This window comes from Alnus glutinosa, chromosome 12, assembly GCF_958979055.1.
Source record: "Alnus glutinosa chromosome 12, dhAlnGlut1.1, whole genome shotgun sequence".
Lineage (NCBI taxonomy): Eukaryota > Viridiplantae > Streptophyta > Magnoliopsida > Fagales > Betulaceae > Alnus > Alnus glutinosa.
The window spans coordinates 25,063,581-25,082,336 of NC_084897.1; the positions used below are offsets into that span (position 1 = coordinate 25,063,581).

The following is an 18,756-nucleotide window of genomic DNA, read 5'->3' on the forward strand; positions in this document are numbered from 1 at the left end:
ACTCTCTCTCCCTGCGTCTCTTATCTCTCAAGACTTTGTCAAAATGTCTACGAAGTTTCCTCTATAAATATATCCACAAGCCATTCATCACCTCTCATCATTGCAGGTATTGATAATTTCTCTGCATCAGGGTCTTTTGACAAAAAAAGATACAGCAATAATGTCTCGGTTTACGAGTTTTCTCCTGGTCCTTTCTCTTTTTGCCTTTGCTCCCCTTTGCTTCGCTAGCAAGAAATATGGGGGTTACCTGTTCCCACAGTTTTATGACCATTCCTGCCCAAGAGCTCAACAGATCGTCAAGTCCGTCGTCGCCAAGGCTGTTGCCAAAGAAGCCCGCATGGCAGCTTCTTTGCTTAGGCTTGAGTTCCACGATTGCTTTGTCCAGGTCTCTCTCATTTTTGCCCATGCACGTCACCTTATAAGCAAAGCTATTTATACTTTTATATAACTGCTGTAAAATTGAAGCTGTCACGTTATTTTCACTGAGTAAAACTCTTTATAGTGGCTGATTTACTGGACACATATTGCAGGGCTGTGATGCATCGATACTGCTAGACAGCAGTGGGAGCATAACCAGTGAGAAGAGGTCAAATCCTAACAGGAATTCAGCACGAGGGTTTGAGGTCCTAGACGAGATCAAATCTGCTTTGGAGAAAGAGTGCCCTCATACAGTTTCTTGTGCTGATATTTTATCTCTTGCTGCTAGAGATTCCACCGTTCTAGTAAGTAGTACACTAGTACTGTAGTATTTCATAACCTTGTCGTACTTTTGCACGACAAAATAATAATCACAATCTTTTGAATATTTAGTCCGGCGGACCCAGCTGGGAGGTCCCACTAGGAAGAAGGGACTCCAGAAGTGCGAGCTTGAGTGGCTCCAACAACAACATTCCTGCTCCAAACAACACATTCCAGACCATCCTCACCAAGTTCAAGAGACAAGGGCTTGATGTTGTTGATCTTGTTACACTATCCGGTAATTGAAGAGCTTAATTAATAATGTTTCTAGCTTTTTGGCCATAATTTGGTGTTCCTTAATCTTAAGAATGTGGTTTTGTTATGAATAATGGTTGATATGTGGTACATGTGGGGGGCATGTGGGTGGAATTAGTAGATAATACAAAGAATGCACCAGATAATATAATCTATTAGAGGGCATAAAAACATACTTATGATATTATGTTAAAATATATAAAAGAAAATAAATAATAGAAGAAAGAACACACGAAAATACTGTTGTTTGACCTACACCAATGTTTCTTGCCGACTTTGATTTGGGTACGTCTTTTGTTTTCTTAAGTCAAATACAATAACAAAAAAAAAAATACTTTGGCTATGTTTGGTAACTTTTTTTTCCGCCCACTTTTTATATCTCATTAATCACTTTTAAACAAAAAAATAAAAAAACAAAAATCGTTCTTCTTTATAAAAAAATTCATAACTTCTTTCTACTTAATATCACATCAATCATTACTTCCTACTACTAAAATAAAATAAAATTCACATCAACTATCTTTACAAAAAAACAACCAAAAACACAAACTATTTTTGCCTTAATTTACAACGCATCAAAACACTTTTTTAAACCCAAAAAAAAAAAAAAACAGCCTTAGGAATTAAGTTGATATTTTGCTGTGCTTAATTTAAAAGAAAAGTTTTACCACTCATGGCTGAAGCCTTAGCAATTGTAATATACAGGGAGCCACACCATAGGAAATGCCCGGTGCACCAGCTTCAGGCAGAGACTCTACAACCAGTCAGGCAACGGGCAGCCTGACTACACACTTGACCAATCATATGCCGCCCAATTGCGTGGCAGATGCCCAAGATCCGGCGGTGACAGTAACCTGTTTTTCTTGGACTTTGTCAGCCCAACAAAGTTTGACAACAGTTACTTCAAGAACATATTGGCTTACAAAGGCCTCTTAAACTCTGACCAAGTTCTCCTCACAAAGAATGAAGCATCCATGGAACTGGTGAAGAAGTACGCGGAGAACAACCAGCTCTTCTTTGAGCAGTTCGCCAAGTCCATGGTTAAGTTGGGAAACATTACTCCATTGACAGGTTCAAGGGGAGAGATTAGAAAGAACTGCAGGAAGGTTAACTCTTGATATAGGCCGGAGTACTATTCTGGTGCAGTTCCGGCGAGCTGAAACTTTAATAAAAGTTGTGTGCGCATTTTCCGCATTATATTTTTAGCTATGTTCTTATGTACCCTTCTGTTTGATTATTTCAATAAAATAAGTGGTTTTGTGTTAAAGTGTCTAATATGAGAAATGATTCACACACTCATTTCTCACAACAATCCCACAACAAGCTGATGTGGCTGGTAATATTTTATTATTTTTTTACAAAAAGAAAACAAAACAAACAAAAATAATAATAAAATATTACCAGCCACATCAGCTTGTTGTGAGATTGTTGTGAGAAATGAGTGTAGGGATAATTTCTCGTCTAATATATATCGGTAAGATTTTTTTGAACCGTGAACTTTATAAGTCATAGACACTCCTCATTTTTTAAGACATCTTTTGAGAGCGAGTAAAACTCATAAACTTTTACACAGTATCAGAGTAAGTTTTTTGCGATGATGAACATTTTCCTCTCATTGTTGAACACATGTTTGGCCATTAGCTCTTACAGTGGAGGTAATAGCTTCTTATGGTCTTATGGACATGCAGTATGTTTATCCGGCCAATAGCTTTTTTTATTTTTATTTTTTTATTTTTTTTTTGACATGTTCTCACAAGAGGGGGATGAGAGATTCGAACTAATGACATCTAATTCATGAGATTGAACTACTCTTTAAGAACCGACCAATAGCTATTTTGAATAAAACGTTTTGAATATCATCGTAAAATTGTTCGAATTTTAGCAATCACAGACCAATAATTCCTGACCCAAAATATAATTGGAGAATTAAACTTAGGGTTACGCTACTCTATAAATGCGAGTTATACACACTTTTCTAATCATGTGTAACTTCGGAGTTTGTTTTCTTTTGCCTTTTAAGTTAGGGCTATGAAAGTGTGAAACTGATGTTTTGATAAATTACACTTTACTCAATTGTGCGTGGTGTGATGTGAGCTTGTTAACTTAATTGTAATTTCAAAAGCGAAAGAGATTCATTTTATTAAAATGACATAATGTGCAATCAACAATTATATACTGATACTTTATTAGGTGCCACCTTTCTAAAGTAATAATAGGTACAACATTCTTTTTTGTTTTTTTTGAATAGGTACAACTTTTTAAATCAAAAGTGAAAGTGATGCATTTTCTAAATATTCGTGATTTGCACGTATGTATATTTTATGGAAAAGTTTAACGAAAGACCTAAATATATATATATATATATATAAACCTTTAAGCGAGAAAATAAAACCTTTCAAGCCACATTTAACTTGCCTTTAAATCCAAAGGTCGACAAAAATAGTTCATTTACCAAAAAATTATTAGATGTGCTTTTTTATTATTTTTTGTTTAAAAAAAGTGTTTTAATTCGACGTAAAAGTGTTTTATATTTTGAATTATTTGTTAATATATATATATATATTTTTTCATAAAGAGCAAAAGGCATTGTTAAATGAACTCTGTACTTTTCACATGCTCTTCATAGTTTTAATTCAAATCGAAAGGAAAAACTATGTTCTTCATTTACACTAATCAAACGAATGAATGATAGAACTTGAAACAATAAGGGAATGGTTTTTGAATTTTTCATGTTACTAAAATTTGTGTAAATGCTAATCTCGATAGTCCGTGGAGAATTTCGGACAATTTTTCTTCAAGTTAGGTTAAATTCATTTATTTATTTTCAATCCTACCTATTAAACTTATATATATTTTTAAAGCGTGTAATTTCCACATGAAATCTTTGTTTGAGAATTTCACACCCATTCATTAGTATTTGTGTCGAAAAAAAAATTATTCAACCCAGTCTATTAAAGTGATGTTTCATTAAAACGTTAAACGTGTGATTCTCAATTGAAAACTTTGTTAGAGAATTTCACAACCATCCATCCTAGTGAAGCCCTTCTTTTTAAATTGCATATAGACTATAGAGTGGGAAATTTGTGGCTAATGGGCTAACCTCAGTTCTAATGGATCGAAGCCCATCTAACTCGGTCTTCTCCAATGTACAAGGCCCAAGAAGCCCATGAAATCACGAATTCGAAATCCATAGACAGTAACTAACGTCCGTAAAACCTCACTCTATGCACAGTAGATCTCCACTGCAGGGTTTAAGCCTGTCTGTCACTGTGAACCTTCAAAGCCATGAAAATTGAACGAAGCTCATCGACCTGCAACAATGCTCATATAACAGTATAACACCTATCCAACTGCCTAATCACACATAACCCCCCAGAAAATGAGGTATTTACAGTTCATTTCGCGTATTTACAAATCGATCCCGCAAAACCCTACCCCCAATTTCCGCACAACCCTAATCCAATCCAAACTTCCACCTTCTCCATCCTCGTGTTTGGTTGATTCCACGCGCAATTGCACCTCTTCTACGCAAGAATCGAGGCCGGCACCGTCCGAGACCGTAGCGGGGATCGTCGACGAGCTCGCGGGCCTCACGCTACTCGAGGTCTCGGACCTCGTGGAGGTCTTGCGGGAGAAGCTGGGCGTCGCTGAGATGCCTACAATGATGGTGATGATGCCGGGGATGGTTCCCGGAGGACTGAGGGGCGGGGCGGCAGCCAGGGGCGGGGCGGCGGCGAAGGCGGAGGAGAAGGCAGAGAAGACGGTGTTCGATGTGAAGCTCGAGGGGTTCGACGCGGCGGCCAAGATCAAGGTGATCAAAGAGGTGAGGACGTTTACGGATTTGGGGTTGAAGGAGGCCAAGGACTTGGTGGAGAAGGCGCCGACCCTTTTGAAGAAGGGGGTGACGAAGGACGAGGCAGAGAAGATTATCGAGAAGTTGAAGCAGATTGGTGCTAAAGTTTCGATGGAATAAGGTAATGTACTGTTGGCCATTTGTGAATTTTTGGATTTTTTTTAACTTTTTTTGTTGGTAATGAGGATTTGATTGAATTGGTCATCATAGGTTGGTTTTGAGTGAGTTTTGTATATCTTAGGTGGTAATTGTTAGAAAATGGGTTAAATGATTAAATTCACTCTTTATTATCAACTTAAAGTTTTGGTATAACTGGTAATTAATCAGTTATTTACGCTTGGTATGTGTAGCCTGTAGGCCTGGTGCACGCACCCACTTCAATGGTGCTAAGAGAATATCATTACTTGCTGGTACTTGAAAGAGTTCTAAGAGAGTATGACTAGAAGGGATGATCTTTAGCTTGACTTGTTAAAAGTAGCTTGCATTTGGCTTGTATGGCTAATATAAGTGAAGAACACGTGACAAGGTGTTCTATTCCTGGAAATGAATGATTGTGAGATAATTTACCTGCGATGGGAACTTTGACATGGTTCGTATTCAATTATATGAACCCACCAAGCAGCTTTATAGGTATATCTAGAGATTTATCACCAGTAAAAAGGTTGCTTCTGCTCTGCATGCTTGTATGTTGCTATATGGAAGCTTGCCAGCTTGGTGCTACAAATATGACGAGGAAATAAACAGAATATCATAAAGTTGAAAATTTTGGATTTATCTCAGAAGGCGATATGGAAAGATTGTTCAAATTGATAATGTGTTGTAAATGACCTTCTTACTTACTCTCCTATGGGAAATATAAGTATTTGAATAATCACTAATCAAGAGAAAGATTGTGTAAACTTAAGAAGTTAGATCTAATTATGAAAATACAGTTGGTGTCAATGAGATTTTACATTTAATGGAGACATATTTTTATAATGGGGGCTGCAGGTCGCTCCATTTTTGCAAGTTGGCAGTAGTTCTGTTGATGGTGTGTATTGAGTAAACATGTATAATGGAGAATGGAGTTTGCATTACTGAGGTGCAATGGGCGATGGTTTTGTTCATGGCGTTGGAGGATAGACAATCGTGATTGGCTGTGATCATCGTCTCTTCCTATCTGAAGCAAAATTTGGTTTTCCATATAGATGGCCAAAACAGTGTGAAGCAACTCTTCTTGCCTTCTGTTTCTTCTGGCTTATTATGGTTTTTGAGCATGAAACTGATCGAAATGAGGTGCTGAAAGTCATGGAGAAATGAGAGGAAGGATGTTCCTTACAAAATGATGTAGATGATGGTCATATAAGCATGTTATTGGCAGTAGATCTATTAGGCAAATGAGGACTATTAGTGGAAATTGGGGCAATCTGAACATAATCAAACAACCTTGTCGCATGGCTAGTGGCAACAAATACACATCATTTGCATTTAACTTGGAAGATTTGTTTAAAGTATCACATAAGCAGCTTCATAACTGGCTAATGTATCAAGCCAACAATGGTAAACAATCATTGTCAATAATAATGTTACTGAAGTACTGTACTGGTAAAATGATGCTTGGTAATATCAATACCTGATTTTTGGTTTTATTTTTTGTTTAGACTTGCCTGGGGGAAGTGGATGAAAACCAAGAAATGAGAGACTTTATGGTATGGATTGTCAAGATCAAGGGCAGCAGATACTAATGTGTCACACTTGAGTTGCTATTGGCAAGTTATAGAGATCAGTTTTAGGTTTCTTCATAATTTGAGAACATTCTTTGTTGTAGCTGCTTTGCATTTTCTTCAACTTGGCAAGCACGAATCCGAGCAAGTTTTGTTATATTGTTCCTACCTTGCATTTTTTTCCCATAAAGTGTTCCTGACAATTCTTAACACCTGTTGTACAACTGGTTTTTTTTAGGACCGCTTCGATCATTTCATGGACCATTTTAAGAATTGTACCTTGCATTTCATATCTTTCTAGTAGCAGCAACTGTAGCATCTGCCACCACAATAGCCTTGCATGGATCCAGATCGTCAGCAATTTGTTATCCGACTTGCTAGCAATTCGAGCAGCAAATATGAGTCCCTATGAAGCCTATTTGCCCAAGCATGTGGATGGGGCTGCCTGAAATATGCTTGGACAGGTGAGTCTTATAGGAGTTCTCTCATATTTGCTACCTAAATTACGAGTAATCCGGACAACAAAATTACTGAGAATCTCTATCCAACCTTGCAGCTTGACACAGCTGAATGAAAGGAGGTGGATGTGTCGGTGTGTATATGTGCACCTCATTTCCTGGTTGGTTTGGATGGATGGTGTGGGAGCAGTTATTATTGTTATCTTTTAATCAACTGTGTATGTTACTGCCTCTTCAAGTTTTATGTCTGTGGTCTGAAATCTTGGATAATTAGAGGTACTCCATTATACATGTTTATTATATTTGGTTTATTCGAAATAACATAGCAGAAGACAAATTTGTAATGGGTGCAAAGATAAGGAAATAAAACAAAAATAGAATTTGCAAACAATTTTTATGAGTATCTATCTTAACCATTAAAAAAATATTAAGAGATTTAAGATCACATGTTCAAAATACATTGGATGATTACATTTTTTTTGTAAATGAATTTATTTCTTCGTTATTTTTATCGATTTTTCTTCTAAGTTTGTAAGATATATTTACTTTTTAAGAGAATAAACTAGCATTCCTTTAAGGTTGATACGATTTTCACCCATTTCACACGAAAGGATGGGATCATTTGTAATTCAAACCGTTAATTTCTGCTCTCTTTTTTCTTCTTTTAGTTCCTACTGTTTGGTAATGCCTTTGCATTTTGCAATGCATCATGTTTGTTTTACCCAACACAAGCACAATGGGTAACGCAATGAGCAGTTAACCAAATCCAAACTCTGAAAAGTATGAGCAAACAAAAATGATCTTTCAAAGTTGTAATCAGGAAAAATAAATGACATTTGATTGACGTCTATTAGAGCATATAATTCTCACATATTTTCAATATAAACTAATATTTCTCGTATGTACTTTAATAATTGATGTCAATTTAATAAATTGAATTAGAGAAATTTTTTCCAACCCAATTCGGAGACTTTGTCCCTAAATACAACGAACATAAAAATGCATAAAATTATAAAGAAGTTTGTCTAATGTTCTATGTACACATGACCATAAAATACTCTACGGAACTAAATCATTACATCTTTTAAAACAAGAAAGAGAGTAATCAACCATATTCATCTCAACATGAATCTTAAAAAAAAAATTCTATATTTTGAAATTATTGAGAATAAGATGGTCAATAATTATTTTAATACATTTATATGTTTTTATTTTTTATTTTTTATTTTTTATAAATCTGTTACAATTTCATTAGACGGACTAATATGTTCTCCTCCTGTAAATTTTTTTTGTTCAATTATAAGTATAAGATGATTAAACAACAATGATGTTTCTCAACTTTTTCCTATCAATTTTTTTCCTCCATTGATTGCACGTGAACGACACCGTTTTTAATTTGTGAACCTTCGAAATAAATAAACAGCACGCAGACCCTTTACGCAAATGCAGTTTCTCGTTAACTCCCAAAACGGCACCGTCACAAAAAAAACATCACTGTTTCCACTGAAGAGCCCCGCCTAGAACAATGCACGAAACCATTGCCTAATTTCTCTCATTCAAAACGGCGTCGCACAGTCACAGTCAATGCCAGAGTCCAAGTCGGAAAGGTGGCAATGGGAGAACGCCACCGCAGGCGCCGTTGCCGGATTCGCCACTGTCGCCGCCATGCACCCCCTCGACGTTGTCCGTACCAGGTTTCAAGGTACTTTTCTAAAAAACTCACACAAAACACACGTATATATTTGATCGAATTTTGTTTGAATTTGATTTTGATTTGGTTTTTGCAGTTAACGATGGCCGAGTCTCCAATCTTCCAAGCTACAAGAACACCGCTCACGCTATTTTCACAATAGCTCGCTTGGAGGTTTGTTGACTCTACCGCTTTGCTGCTATGCCTTCTCCACTTGATTCACTCTGGCTATGCCTTCTCCACTTGATTCAGTCTGTGTTACATGGATTTCTACTTTTTTTTCTGTTTTAATTCTCAAATCATGTATATCTAGTTTTGAACCATCTATACGTGTGTGTAATTTTGTTGCTATCTTGTGTTTGAATTGCAGAATGAATATATTGCAACCATAAAACTGTAAAACGAGGGATGTTGAGGAAAGTTGGAGGGCGCTAGACCTAAATGATCTTTATTTAAATATTTCTTTTTAGGTTCATGGCCTTCTCATTTTGTAGATGAGTCAATTAGATGCTAGCTCAACCATGAACTTGTACTTAATATGATTACGTTCATTATTTGTAGTTTAATTATGTGTGTGTGTGTATTTTTTTTGTTCAACTACGTTATAAGAGCATTCAAATTTCAAAGCCTGAGCTATCATGGAGATGCGTTTTACTTTATATGCTACCTTGTTGTTGAGAGCAAAATCTACGGTTTCTAGCTAAATGAAACTGGGGGTTGCAAAATTTTCATGAAACATTGAACGTAAAACAAACCTCATTCACTTTGCTGTATATGTTAGATCTAAGGCTTGGTATACTGCACATTAGAACCGCAACATGCCATTCTTTCCTATAAATCATTCTTTGGACTCAAAGCTTCTTTCTGTGGTATACTGTTTCCCTGATAGGAATTTCATTGAAATTACGTTGCTTTGTGTTGCAGGGTTTGAGGGGGCTATACGCAGGCTTCTATCCTGCAGTTCTTGGGTCAACTGTTTCTTGGGGTTTATATTTCTTCTTGTAAGTACTGATGTTTTGGTTGTCTGAGATTGAATCTTTAGATTTTTCTCATCCTTTACATAGCCAGTGCCTACTTTGAAAAAATATGGGTTTTTGTTAGGCAGACAGTCAAATGCAAAATTTGTAGTCAAACCTTATATACATTTAGTATCATGTCCAAGTGATAAATTTACGAATTCATGCTTAAGCTTTATTAGGTTCAAAATGATTTTTTTTTTTTTTTTGGGTGGGGGGGGCGTGTTTGGTTAGGGTAGGAAGTGGTGGGAATCAATTTATATATTTTTTAAATGAATAACAGTTTATTGAAAAGAAAAGGCAAATCGCTTGAAAACAAAAAGTATACAAGAAAAACAATCACCCTATGGAATCTAAAAGGTTAACAAGATCTAAAATATTTGAAGAGGAGAAATTAAGAATATAGATTACAGCCCAATCCAAGAGAGATTTCAAAAAAAGAGAATTTTAAAAAATGTACATTGGACTCCCAGGCCTCAAAGAGGCGTCGATTCCTTTCTCTCCAAATGCTCCATGTTAAGAACGCAGGAATAACTTTTCAAATAGCCTCCTTGGGATGTCCCGCCCTTAAGTCCAACAATGTAGAAGCTCTTGGATGTTGCTAGGCATCGCCCACGAAACTCCAAATGAGTTAAGAACCAAGTGCCATAGATTACTAGTGTACTCACAATGGATGAATAGGTGATTGATGGTCTCTTCATTCTTTTTATAAAGGCAACACCAATTTGCAAGAGTGAAACCCTGCCTTCAAAGATTATCAACTGTAAGGGTTCTCCCCAAGATTCCATCCAAGTAAAGAACACAATGTGGGGCGAGGCCGTAATCTTCCAAACACTTTTGTAGGGGAACGAGCACGGCTCTCCAGTCCGTAAAGTGAAACTGGACTAAAATTTAGGGGTTCTCTTTAATTATCTTTCATTACAAGAAAATTACAGCTTGTGGTGGGAATCATAGGTTGGAGTTGGATCTCCTTTCTTCCTTTTCCCATCAATATCCAGAGTAGTTTCTCTAACTCATAACACACATTATTAACAAAGGGAATGGTTTGTGCCCATATGTACTTATATGATAAATACAACCTGCTTGTAGTACATTTACCTTAGCAAAATGAATAACTTTTATTTATAGTTTGGTAAACAGAAAAAATATATCCTATCAATTGCAGCATGCCTTTTAAAGAAATAGCTCCCGGAAGATATTATCTGCATTTAGAATCTAGATTATCCAATGGTAATATATAAATATGCAATTGACTTATCAATATATATTTTATTGAAAAAATGAATGGAATTACCCAACACTTGGATCTGTAAGCAATTCTATAATATACATTCTTTCAGTGAGGCTTTGTAATGTTTCTTACTAAAAGAAGATTAAAGCTTATGAATGACCCATAGAAGATCATCATGATGGTAATGCATGTTGTCCTGCCTATTTCTTCTTTCGTTCATCATTAGAGAAAATCAAAGGATGCTGCTTGCATTGTGCAGTTATCTTTCAGTTTGGATGCTTTCACTTTTGTATTTCTGATTTAATTTGTTGAATGATGTTAATTTTTTTTTAATTCATAAACAAAAAAGTTTGTTATATTTGCAGCTATGATAGAGCAAAACAAAGGTATTCAAAAAACAAGGGGGAGAAGCTGAGTCCTGGTGAACATCTTGCTTCTGCTGCAGAAGCAGGAGCTTTGGTGAGTATGCAAACTTCTAATATATGATGGAGAAGATTAACTTAGGATATCAGTCATATACTGGATACATTTTGATGGTTGTGCATTGAAGAGTGTTGTATCAACCCTATTGTCATTACATGTCTTGTACACATGATAGCCATTTCTGCCTGCTCCAATTACCTCCGAAATGTTGGCACTTGTTGGGAATTCTTCTTCTTTTTTATTTTTTTTTTGGAGGGGAGGGGTGATTTAATAAAAAGATACGTTCATATTTATTCACATTAACTTGGAGTATTAACAGCTTGTCATTATAAGAGTTCTTGTCATACTCTCAGTTGAAGTGATGCACTAGCGCATTTAGAACTGTTATCTGTTTTAGTAAGAATTGTCATATTTTCATTCAAAAGCTTGGTTGCTTTTGCTTCTAAATGCTTCAAGAGAAGAGAAACCTTTCTCCTATTCCCTTGTGACATCGTTATGAGATATATACAGGCATCACGCCTGGTTTTCCTATTGATGTTTCCAAATTTGTGGCTTTGTCAGGTTTGTTTGTGCACGAATCCTATTTGGCTTGTAAAAACAAGATTGCAGCTTCAGACACCTCTTCATCAAACTCGACCATATTTTGGGCTTTATGGTCTGCTCTGCATCTTACATTAACTTGCTAATAATGTGCACTCTGAGATATCCCTTTTCCTTGTGAGTCATATAAACTTTGGCTCTAAGTTCTAGTGATCACATTAAGCTTATTTGATTTCTCTTGCGCCGTAGACTTTCATTTTTCCTTTCCTAAGTAAGACTTAAACTTGGGTCTATCCCGATCCCACCCCCTTATTCACCTCAGATAAGGATCAATCATAGTGATGTGGATTTTTAGAATTCAGAAGATATTCTCTTTTTATCAGATATATTTATTTGAGTGATAGTATCTGATAGACAATTTGATCTTTTCATTAGTATAATTTATAATATCAAAGTTTCCATCAAGATGCCTTTGTTTAGATGACAACTTTTTGTTTGAATGAAGTGCCAATTAAGGAAATAAATCAAATGTGTTCGACTCGGAGCTCAACCACCATCATACTATTATTTCTTGTTGGTCCTTGGGATATTTGGCTAATGAGTTAGCCCCCTTTGTTGAATTTTTACACTAGTTTACATTTTTTTTTAATGATTTTATTTGTTACTTATCTTGATTGTTGCTCAGAAATTGTCCAATTTGCTGATATGTTTCATCAAATTTCAGATGCTTTAAGAACCATAATTAGAGAGGAAGGATGGAGTGCACTGTACAAAGGGATTGTTCCTGGTCTTTTTCTAGTATGTTGTTATCTCTTATCTTTTTACCTTTTGCTTTTTTAGCTTATAGTATTCTTTCTTTCTTTTTCTTTTTCTTTTTTTTTTTAAATTTCATCATTGTGTCCAAGCATACATGATATTCATTATTAAAAACAAATATATAGTTTAAACTCCTTGATTAAAGCTTTTTTTTTTTTTTTTAAAAAAAAAAAAAAAAAAAGGTTGGCAAGAAGATGTGATTCCATCTTGTCTGGCAGTTGACGCTGCAGGGCAGAGAGAATAAAAATTGATTCTAGAATCAAGCCTATGTATTTAAATTTGAATCATGTGACAATTATATTAGTACATGTTATCAGTGTCAATTATGCTAAGATAACTTTTTAACCTCTAGCTTCTTTAGAAGTTACCCACTTAGATGTGTTTGTGTTGCTTCAGCAGGTTTCTCATGGTGCTATTCAGTTCACAACATATGAGGAACTCCGTAAGGTTATTGTTGACTTGAAGTCTAAAGGGAGCAAAAAGGATTCTGAAAGTGATGATAAACTGTTGGTAAGCCTCTACAATCAATGTCCTTTATATCTTTGGGTCCATCTTAACTGCATAAATGCGCATATACTAGAAGTACCAATTTACACCCCTGCCTTGTATAGTTTGACAAATGGCCCCCTTCTGGCCATCCGGATCCAATCATGGAGAGATGTCTTTTCTTTCCACTGCTCCACTGCTACAAATTCGTGTTTGCGTCTCTGTATATTACTGGACTGGTGGGGGTGTGTACGTCAAGTTAAGAAGATAAAATGGAATTTAGTTTGTTTCTGCTGGTATTTGCTATCCCAATGTACTGTTAATGAGGGAGCAAAACAACATACATTCTCAGTCCTTGTTCATTTACCCTTGATATGGGTTAATATAACAAAAAATTGACCATGACATCTTAAATAGATGATGCACACACCAGAGATTTGTCTATATGTATCTCCTATGCATGACCAAAACCAATGAGGATGAGCTCCCTCTTTCTTTTCTAGTTAAATAAGTGTATAGGAGTATTGCAATTATGTTCTCTTGCTTAGGAATCATAGTATTACTTGGTTTTAATATCTTTAATTTTACTACACTTGCAGGAATAAGTCGCAATAAATTTTCATGTCCACTGTACTTTAACCAAAGTATTGGAACATGAGGCTTTCTTAGTATTTGAGTTTTTTAAGTTCACAAAGACACATTGGAAAGGAGTGTAGGTTTTTGGACTGCTACCACAACTCTAATCATCAATTGTAGTATGGCAATTTGGTTATTTTCCATTCCATCTCATTCAAGGCTCTCTAAGTTAGGTGTAGATCTGAAAGTATAATTTCTTGCTTGGTGATACTAGCAACTGCTTTTGTTTGTATCTCATATAAATTGATATGTTCTACAAATTCTTAGTCTTGTATCATTTTTTTCCCAGAAATCAGTTGATTATGCTGTTCTGGGTGCATCCTCAAAAATTGCTGCCATTCTTCTGACGTATCCATTCCAGGTGGGCATTTTTATTTGGTGGTTTAAGTCCTTGAATTTGTTTGGTATCTGATCATTGCTTCTTATATGGCTGGGTGGCTTGATTTTCCAGGTTGTACGAGCTCGATTGCAGGTATAACAATGTTAAACTCTTTAATTCCTTTTTGTCCCTGTATGTGCTGTCAAATTCTCCAACATTACTAAGGAAGACCACTGGTTCCCTTTAGCATAAGTATTACAAGTCGCCCCCTGAAATACTGCATGGCCTTTAGGATTTCCGGTCTTTCTTATTAATGACTAGATTTTTGTCATATCCGTTTCTCCCTGTAGCAACGACCCAGTAGTGATGGAATTCCAAGATATATGGATAGCTGGCATGTTGTGAAGGAAACTGCACGGTAAGTATGATGAAGTTCAGCCCATATTTGATTTTCATATTTTTCATAGCCAAAGAAGGATTTAAAACTGGAGTAAAACACCTTGCTCTTTTGTCAATAATGATTCATTGGTCACACTCAACTTGGTGATTCAGCCTATGTCATAGTCTTGATGAATAAATTACTATCTTTTCTATGATTTGATGCATAGCAGATTCAGGTTTTTGAAATTTTATAATAACCGTAAGTGTGATATTTTCCTTTTTTTTCTTTGTTCTTTTTTCTTTTTTTAATTATTATTATTATTATTTTTTTTATTTTGTTAATGAGGGGCTGTGATAACATGAATTTTATAGTCCCTATCCTTTACGAGAAAACTAGGCAAAGGCAAAGAGAACATCCACTAAACATTTTTTGCTCTGAGCACCAAGGACCTGATGAGCCTATTTTTAGAGATGATGTTGCTATAAGCAAAATACTGAAATCTGTTTCATTTTGTCAAACTTAAGAGCTATTGATCTCAAGTTGTCAATGTCAGAGATTTGGGCTCAACCAAGCTATGAAAAATCTTAGCTGTTAGGTTGAGAATGTTCTTTCTTCCATTATAAACCTCAGACATTTCCTCCTCTCCAAGACTAATTCTATTCTGTTGGGATTTGCAGGTTTGAGGGTGTTCGAGGTTTTTACAAGGGCATAACACCAAACCTTCTGAAAAATGTTCCTGCTGCTTCAATAACATTTATTGTGTATGAAAATGTCCTCAAGTTGCTAAAAAATGCAAGGACGGACTGAAATTTCTTTTTGTTCTCAGTTGCCCTTTAATTCTTTCTGTAGCCTACTTTGATATTTGTGAGGTTGAAAATGTGGTGATAAAAAGTTTTGGCATGTAGACAATTCTCTGCAAATTATTTGAAGTGCATCTTTTAGTTTCTATTTCTTTTTTGCCCCCTGTCCCCTCAATTGAATTGGCTAGAGTATCTTGATTGCTTAATGGCTGCATTATGTGGATGTTACTTATGGACTCATCCTTATGAGGTTGAATAGTGATGTGTGCTTTAGATCTTAATTTGTGTAGTTTTCATGATTTTCTTGACTTGTTCTCTCATTCAAGCTAGGTATTTCTAGTGATGTGTGCTTTAGGGGACTGGACTATCTGCAAGTTTGGTTTAGAATCAGTCCAAGTGAAATAACAGCCTTGATGTTAAGCTTGTTACCTGGAGTGCAACACGACCACCAAAGTGTGGGAGTGTGAGCCATTTATAGGTTGTCTGTGTCACAAGGTAAAAATTCTTTATTAAACTAATAGCATGGATTTGAAGCTAACTTTGCACCTGGAAAACTTGTTTTGGATAAGGAACCTATTAGGTCATAAAGATGAAGGTCAACAAAGAAAAAAAAAAAAAAAACTCTGCATAACCTGCATTTACTTTATCATGTTTAACATACTGTTAACCTCAAAGTTCAACTTATACTTTCCTTGAAGGTCGATACCCATGCTTCACACAGTAGTCTAGCTGATGCGAGGAAGAAATAGAACTGTGGCTGGTGAAGGATTCTTGGAAGAACCTCAAAAGTACAAATTGCTTCTTGAGGGCCTTTGCTGAATTTTCTATTTAAATGAAACTTCCTTCTGGACGACAACCATTTTGCTGATGGTTAAGACCTTTAAGACCAAGTGCTCATGCATAAAGGAAGGTATGGTAAAATTTCTAACTTGTTTATTACTTTATTTATTATTGTTGAAGAAACTTGAATAAAAAAGCGATGTGAGAAGGGGTTAGCTTACCAATTACCAAGATATCTGCAGTGGATTTGATTGATATATGTTTCTGAATTCAAACAAGTCCTTAGTTAAGGCCGTTGTTAACGACTGTATGTTTTTTTGAAGTAATTGATTGATATATGTTTCTGATATGGTTTTGGGGTGAGTTTTTTTATTTTTTTATTTTTTTTTATTTATTTATAAGTAACAACAACAACATTTACACAGTCGTGGTGTTTTTTGGCGTGAGTTGTTAACAGCTTAAAGGTTCTACCTTGGTTTATTTTCTGAGTCTGCACTTTTCACCCATAGAACTTTGTCTTTTTCCATATTATTTCAAATTAAATAAACTTGTAAATTTCGTATATGTATAATAACTGAAGAGGAAGGGCACTACTGTGCTTCAAAACACTAGAAAATCCACTAATCCATAGTAAATTTGTTAAGGAAGGAAAGAATTTCATCCGAGACTTCTTGAGCTTTCTCCTGTTGGATAAAATGGTGCCCATCTAGTATAACAACTTCTACGTTGGGGACAAGTCCCTTGAAAACATCCCCTGTCACATATTCCCTTGTACCAATAGATTCAAAACCGAGATCTTTGTCACCTATCATGAATTTTGTTGGGACAGTAACTTTTGATCCTTGCCATGGTGCCAGAAGCTCCCAGTTCCTGTCACATTTTGAAAGTAGCAGGTGAAAACATAGTAGTTGTATGGGCAATGATACTGTTAATCATGATTACGGAAGCTTCAATTATGGGTGTATGCTCAGAACAATTATTGCATAATTCAATAAAATATGACCTTTGAGATTTTAATTTTGAGTATGATCTAATGTTGAAAATTAAGAGCTCACAAGGTGTTTGGACACTTACAGGTCTATAGCACGATAATAATTGAGGGCACCTGTGAAGCCAGATTCTTGGAACTTGTCTGCGTAGACCTGGAGTTGCTCTTCAGTAATCCATTTTGGCATCACCGATGGTGTCTCCAGGTAATCAATGATCTCCATACCTAGAGGAGCTACCAGATAATCCCTCTTGGCTGAAAGCAAGAACTTCTTCATCACTGTCAAATAATCATACCTTGCAAAGGCCCTCTCTGCTCTTCCCGGTTCCTACTCAACCAAACCCACCAAAACACCAACTAATTAATCACATGCAAGTATACATAGCGGTGTCGATTTGTGTTCATGAGTCGGATTTTAAGTCGTGTCGAGATATAGGTCAATCATAACCCGACCTGTTTAATTAAACGGGTCAAACCTTTCAATCCAAACCTGTTAATTTTTTATATTGGATTCACACGTCGTGTCAAAAATTATATATCATTTTTGCATATCTATCTACACATAAAAGTGCAAATATAGTACCTGAAACTGACAGATGAAACACCCTTCTCCAAACGTTTGCCTGAAATGGTCAACAGCTGCATAACTATGAGATCTTTGAAAGTATGGAACACTTAAAGTGACTAGTCCCTTGACTCTGTCAGGCCTCAACAAGCTCAGATGCCACCCAGCAACTGCGCCCCAGTCATGCCCCACGACAAATGCCTTCTCATTTCACAAAATCAGCAAAATCAAGACAGAGATATATACATACATACTCAGACACACAAATATATACCTGCTGCATGCATCTGGGTTATACCTGTTGTTCACCAAAATGGTCAAGAAGGCCTATGAGGTCGCCAACAAGATGTATTATAGTGTAGGAGTTGGGGGTGAGAGGAGAGTCAGAGTCACCGCAGCCTCTCAAGTCAGGTGCAACCACATGATAACCATGACTGGCCAAAAAGGTGATTTGGTGGCGCCATGAATACCAAAATTCTGGAAAGCCGTGAAGAAGAAGCACCAGTGGTCCAGCCCCTTGCTCTGCTATGTGCATCCATATTCCATTGGTTTTGATCCTTTGGTGATTCACCTCACTCATGGTCTCCCACTTCTCTCAGATCTCACAAAGAGGGATAGAGTGGTGCTCACTAGCTCGATCATATCAATGGCGTCCAGTTACCCCGATTTTTAAGAATGGGGTGAATTTGGAAGTTGGTTGGTGAGCTTAATAGTGAAAGTCAACTACGGGCAAATGGAAATTGAAAGTTCCATGGCCGACACGCTTTACACGGTGGATTTCCATGCTCGAACCACATGGGGGAAGAGAAACTTTCAACATCAATAATAATCTGACTTGAAACGTGGTCTAGGGGTTCTTGCTAGTAGAGGATCTTCAACGATCAACCTTAATTCGTTCCGTAAAAGTCTTCTATAATTACTCAAGAAAAACGAGAAAATAAATAATATATTAATATACACAACCCCATTCTATGTTCGGCAGCCTCTTGTTTTTGCTTTTTATTTATTTATTTTCAGATCAAAGCGTTCAAAATTTATAACTTCTTCATTAGCAGCAGCCATTCGAATTTGGGATGG

At 36.2% G+C, this 18,756-nt stretch overlaps 4 protein-coding genes across 9 annotated transcripts; 3 read left to right on the forward strand and 1 right to left on the reverse strand.

The window, feature by feature from the left end:
- The first annotated feature begins 90 nt into the window (after nucleotides 1-90).
- LOC133851654 (peroxidase 72) lies at nucleotides 91-2,260 on the forward strand. The gene is made up of 4 exons (XM_062288172.1): nucleotides 91-385; nucleotides 531-722; nucleotides 811-976; nucleotides 1,699-2,260. Exons 1-4 carry the CDS (start codon nucleotides 161-163, stop codon nucleotides 2,109-2,111), a joined length of 996 nt encoding a protein of 331 aa, XP_062144156.1. The 5' UTR covers nucleotides 91-160; the 3' UTR covers nucleotides 2,112-2,260.
- Nucleotides 2,261-4,203: 1,943 nt separating this feature from the next.
- On the forward strand, nucleotides 4,204-7,398 carry LOC133851857 (uncharacterized). 5 transcript variants are annotated; one of them, XR_009895849.1, is made up of 3 exons: nucleotides 4,204-4,967; nucleotides 6,788-7,013; nucleotides 7,106-7,398. XR_009895849.1 is itself a non-coding variant. In XM_062288458.1 (2 exons), exon 1 carries the CDS (start codon nucleotides 4,373-4,375, stop codon nucleotides 4,964-4,966), a length of 594 nt encoding a protein of 197 aa, XP_062144442.1. In that variant the 5' UTR covers nucleotides 4,204-4,372; the 3' UTR covers nucleotide 4,967; nucleotides 6,788-7,398. The 5 variants fall into 5 exon arrangements, 3 of the variants coding, with proteins under 3 accessions (XP_062144442.1, XP_062144441.1, XP_062144440.1); XR_009895850.1 differs by lacking the exons at nucleotides 6,788-7,013; nucleotides 7,106-7,398 and adding exons at nucleotides 5,837-6,385; nucleotides 6,487-6,759; XM_062288458.1 differs by having other exon boundaries at nucleotides 6,788-7,398.
- A 1,068-nt stretch (nucleotides 7,399-8,466) lies between these two features.
- LOC133851856 (folate transporter 1, chloroplastic) lies at nucleotides 8,467-15,492 on the forward strand. 2 transcript variants are annotated; one of them, XM_062288454.1, is made up of 11 exons: nucleotides 8,467-8,709; nucleotides 8,795-8,871; nucleotides 9,622-9,698; nucleotides 11,310-11,403; nucleotides 11,929-12,022; nucleotides 12,632-12,705; nucleotides 13,120-13,233; nucleotides 14,135-14,206; nucleotides 14,297-14,317; nucleotides 14,515-14,582; nucleotides 15,224-15,492. In XM_062288454.1, exons 1-11 carry the CDS (start codon nucleotides 8,592-8,594, stop codon nucleotides 15,351-15,353), a joined length of 939 nt encoding a protein of 312 aa, XP_062144438.1. In that variant the 5' UTR covers nucleotides 8,467-8,591; the 3' UTR covers nucleotides 15,354-15,492. The 2 variants fall into 2 exon arrangements, with proteins under 2 accessions (XP_062144438.1, XP_062144439.1); XM_062288455.1 differs by having other exon boundaries at nucleotides 8,469-8,709; nucleotides 13,123-13,233.
- Nucleotides 15,493-16,669: 1,177 nt separating this feature from the next.
- Nucleotides 16,670-18,259, reverse strand: LOC133851735 (uncharacterized). Its single transcript, XM_062288290.1, has 4 exons — nucleotides 17,978-18,259; nucleotides 17,698-17,880; nucleotides 17,201-17,442; nucleotides 16,670-16,996 (listed from the first exon to the last, which is right to left on the reverse strand). Exons 1-4 carry the CDS (start codon nucleotides 18,257-18,259, stop codon nucleotides 16,747-16,749), a joined length of 957 nt encoding a protein of 318 aa, XP_062144274.1. The 3' UTR covers nucleotides 16,670-16,746.
- Between the last annotated feature and the right edge of the window lie 497 nt (nucleotides 18,260-18,756).

What these genes read in the sequence shown, in the direction of transcription:
- LOC133851654 (XM_062288172.1), top strand. Translation starts at nt 161, where the DNA reads ATGTCTCGGTTTACGAGTTTTCTCCTGGTCCTTTCTCTTTTTGCCTTT. An exon ending in CTAGAGATTCCACCGTTCTA is followed by an intron (nt 723 to 810) that starts GTAAGTAGTACA and finishes TTGAATATTTAG; the next exon opens with TCCGGCGGACCCAGCTGGGA. An exon ending in TGATCTTGTTACACTATCCG is followed by an intron (nt 977 to 1,698) that starts GTAATTGAAGAG and finishes TGTAATATACAG; the next exon opens with GGAGCCACACCATAGGAAAT.
- LOC133851857 (XM_062288458.1), top strand. Translation starts at nt 4,373, where the DNA reads ATGAGGTATTTACAGTTCATTTCGCGTATTTACAAATCGATCCCGCAA.
- LOC133851856 (XM_062288454.1), top strand. Translation starts at nt 8,592, where the DNA reads ATGCCAGAGTCCAAGTCGGAAAGGTGGCAATGGGAGAACGCCACCGCA. An exon ending in TGGGGTTTATATTTCTTCTT is followed by an intron (nt 9,699 to 11,309) that starts GTAAGTACTGAT and finishes TTATATTTGCAG; the next exon opens with CTATGATAGAGCAAAACAAA. An exon ending in AAAGTGATGATAAACTGTTG is followed by an intron (nt 13,234 to 14,134) that starts GTAAGCCTCTAC and finishes TTTTTTTCCCAG; the next exon opens with AAATCAGTTGATTATGCTGT.
- LOC133851735 (XM_062288290.1), bottom strand. Translation starts at nt 18,259, where the DNA reads ATGAGTGAGGTGAATCACCAAAGGATCAAAACCAATGGAATATGGATG. An exon ending in ACCATTTTGGTGAACAACAG is followed by an intron (nt 17,881 to 17,977) that starts GTATAACCCAGA and finishes TGAAATGAGAAG; the next exon opens with GCATTTGTCGTGGGGCATGA. An exon ending in TATTATCGTGCTATAGACCT is followed by an intron (nt 16,997 to 17,200) that starts GTAAGTGTCCAA and finishes AAAATGTGACAG; the next exon opens with GAACTGGGAGCTTCTGGCAC.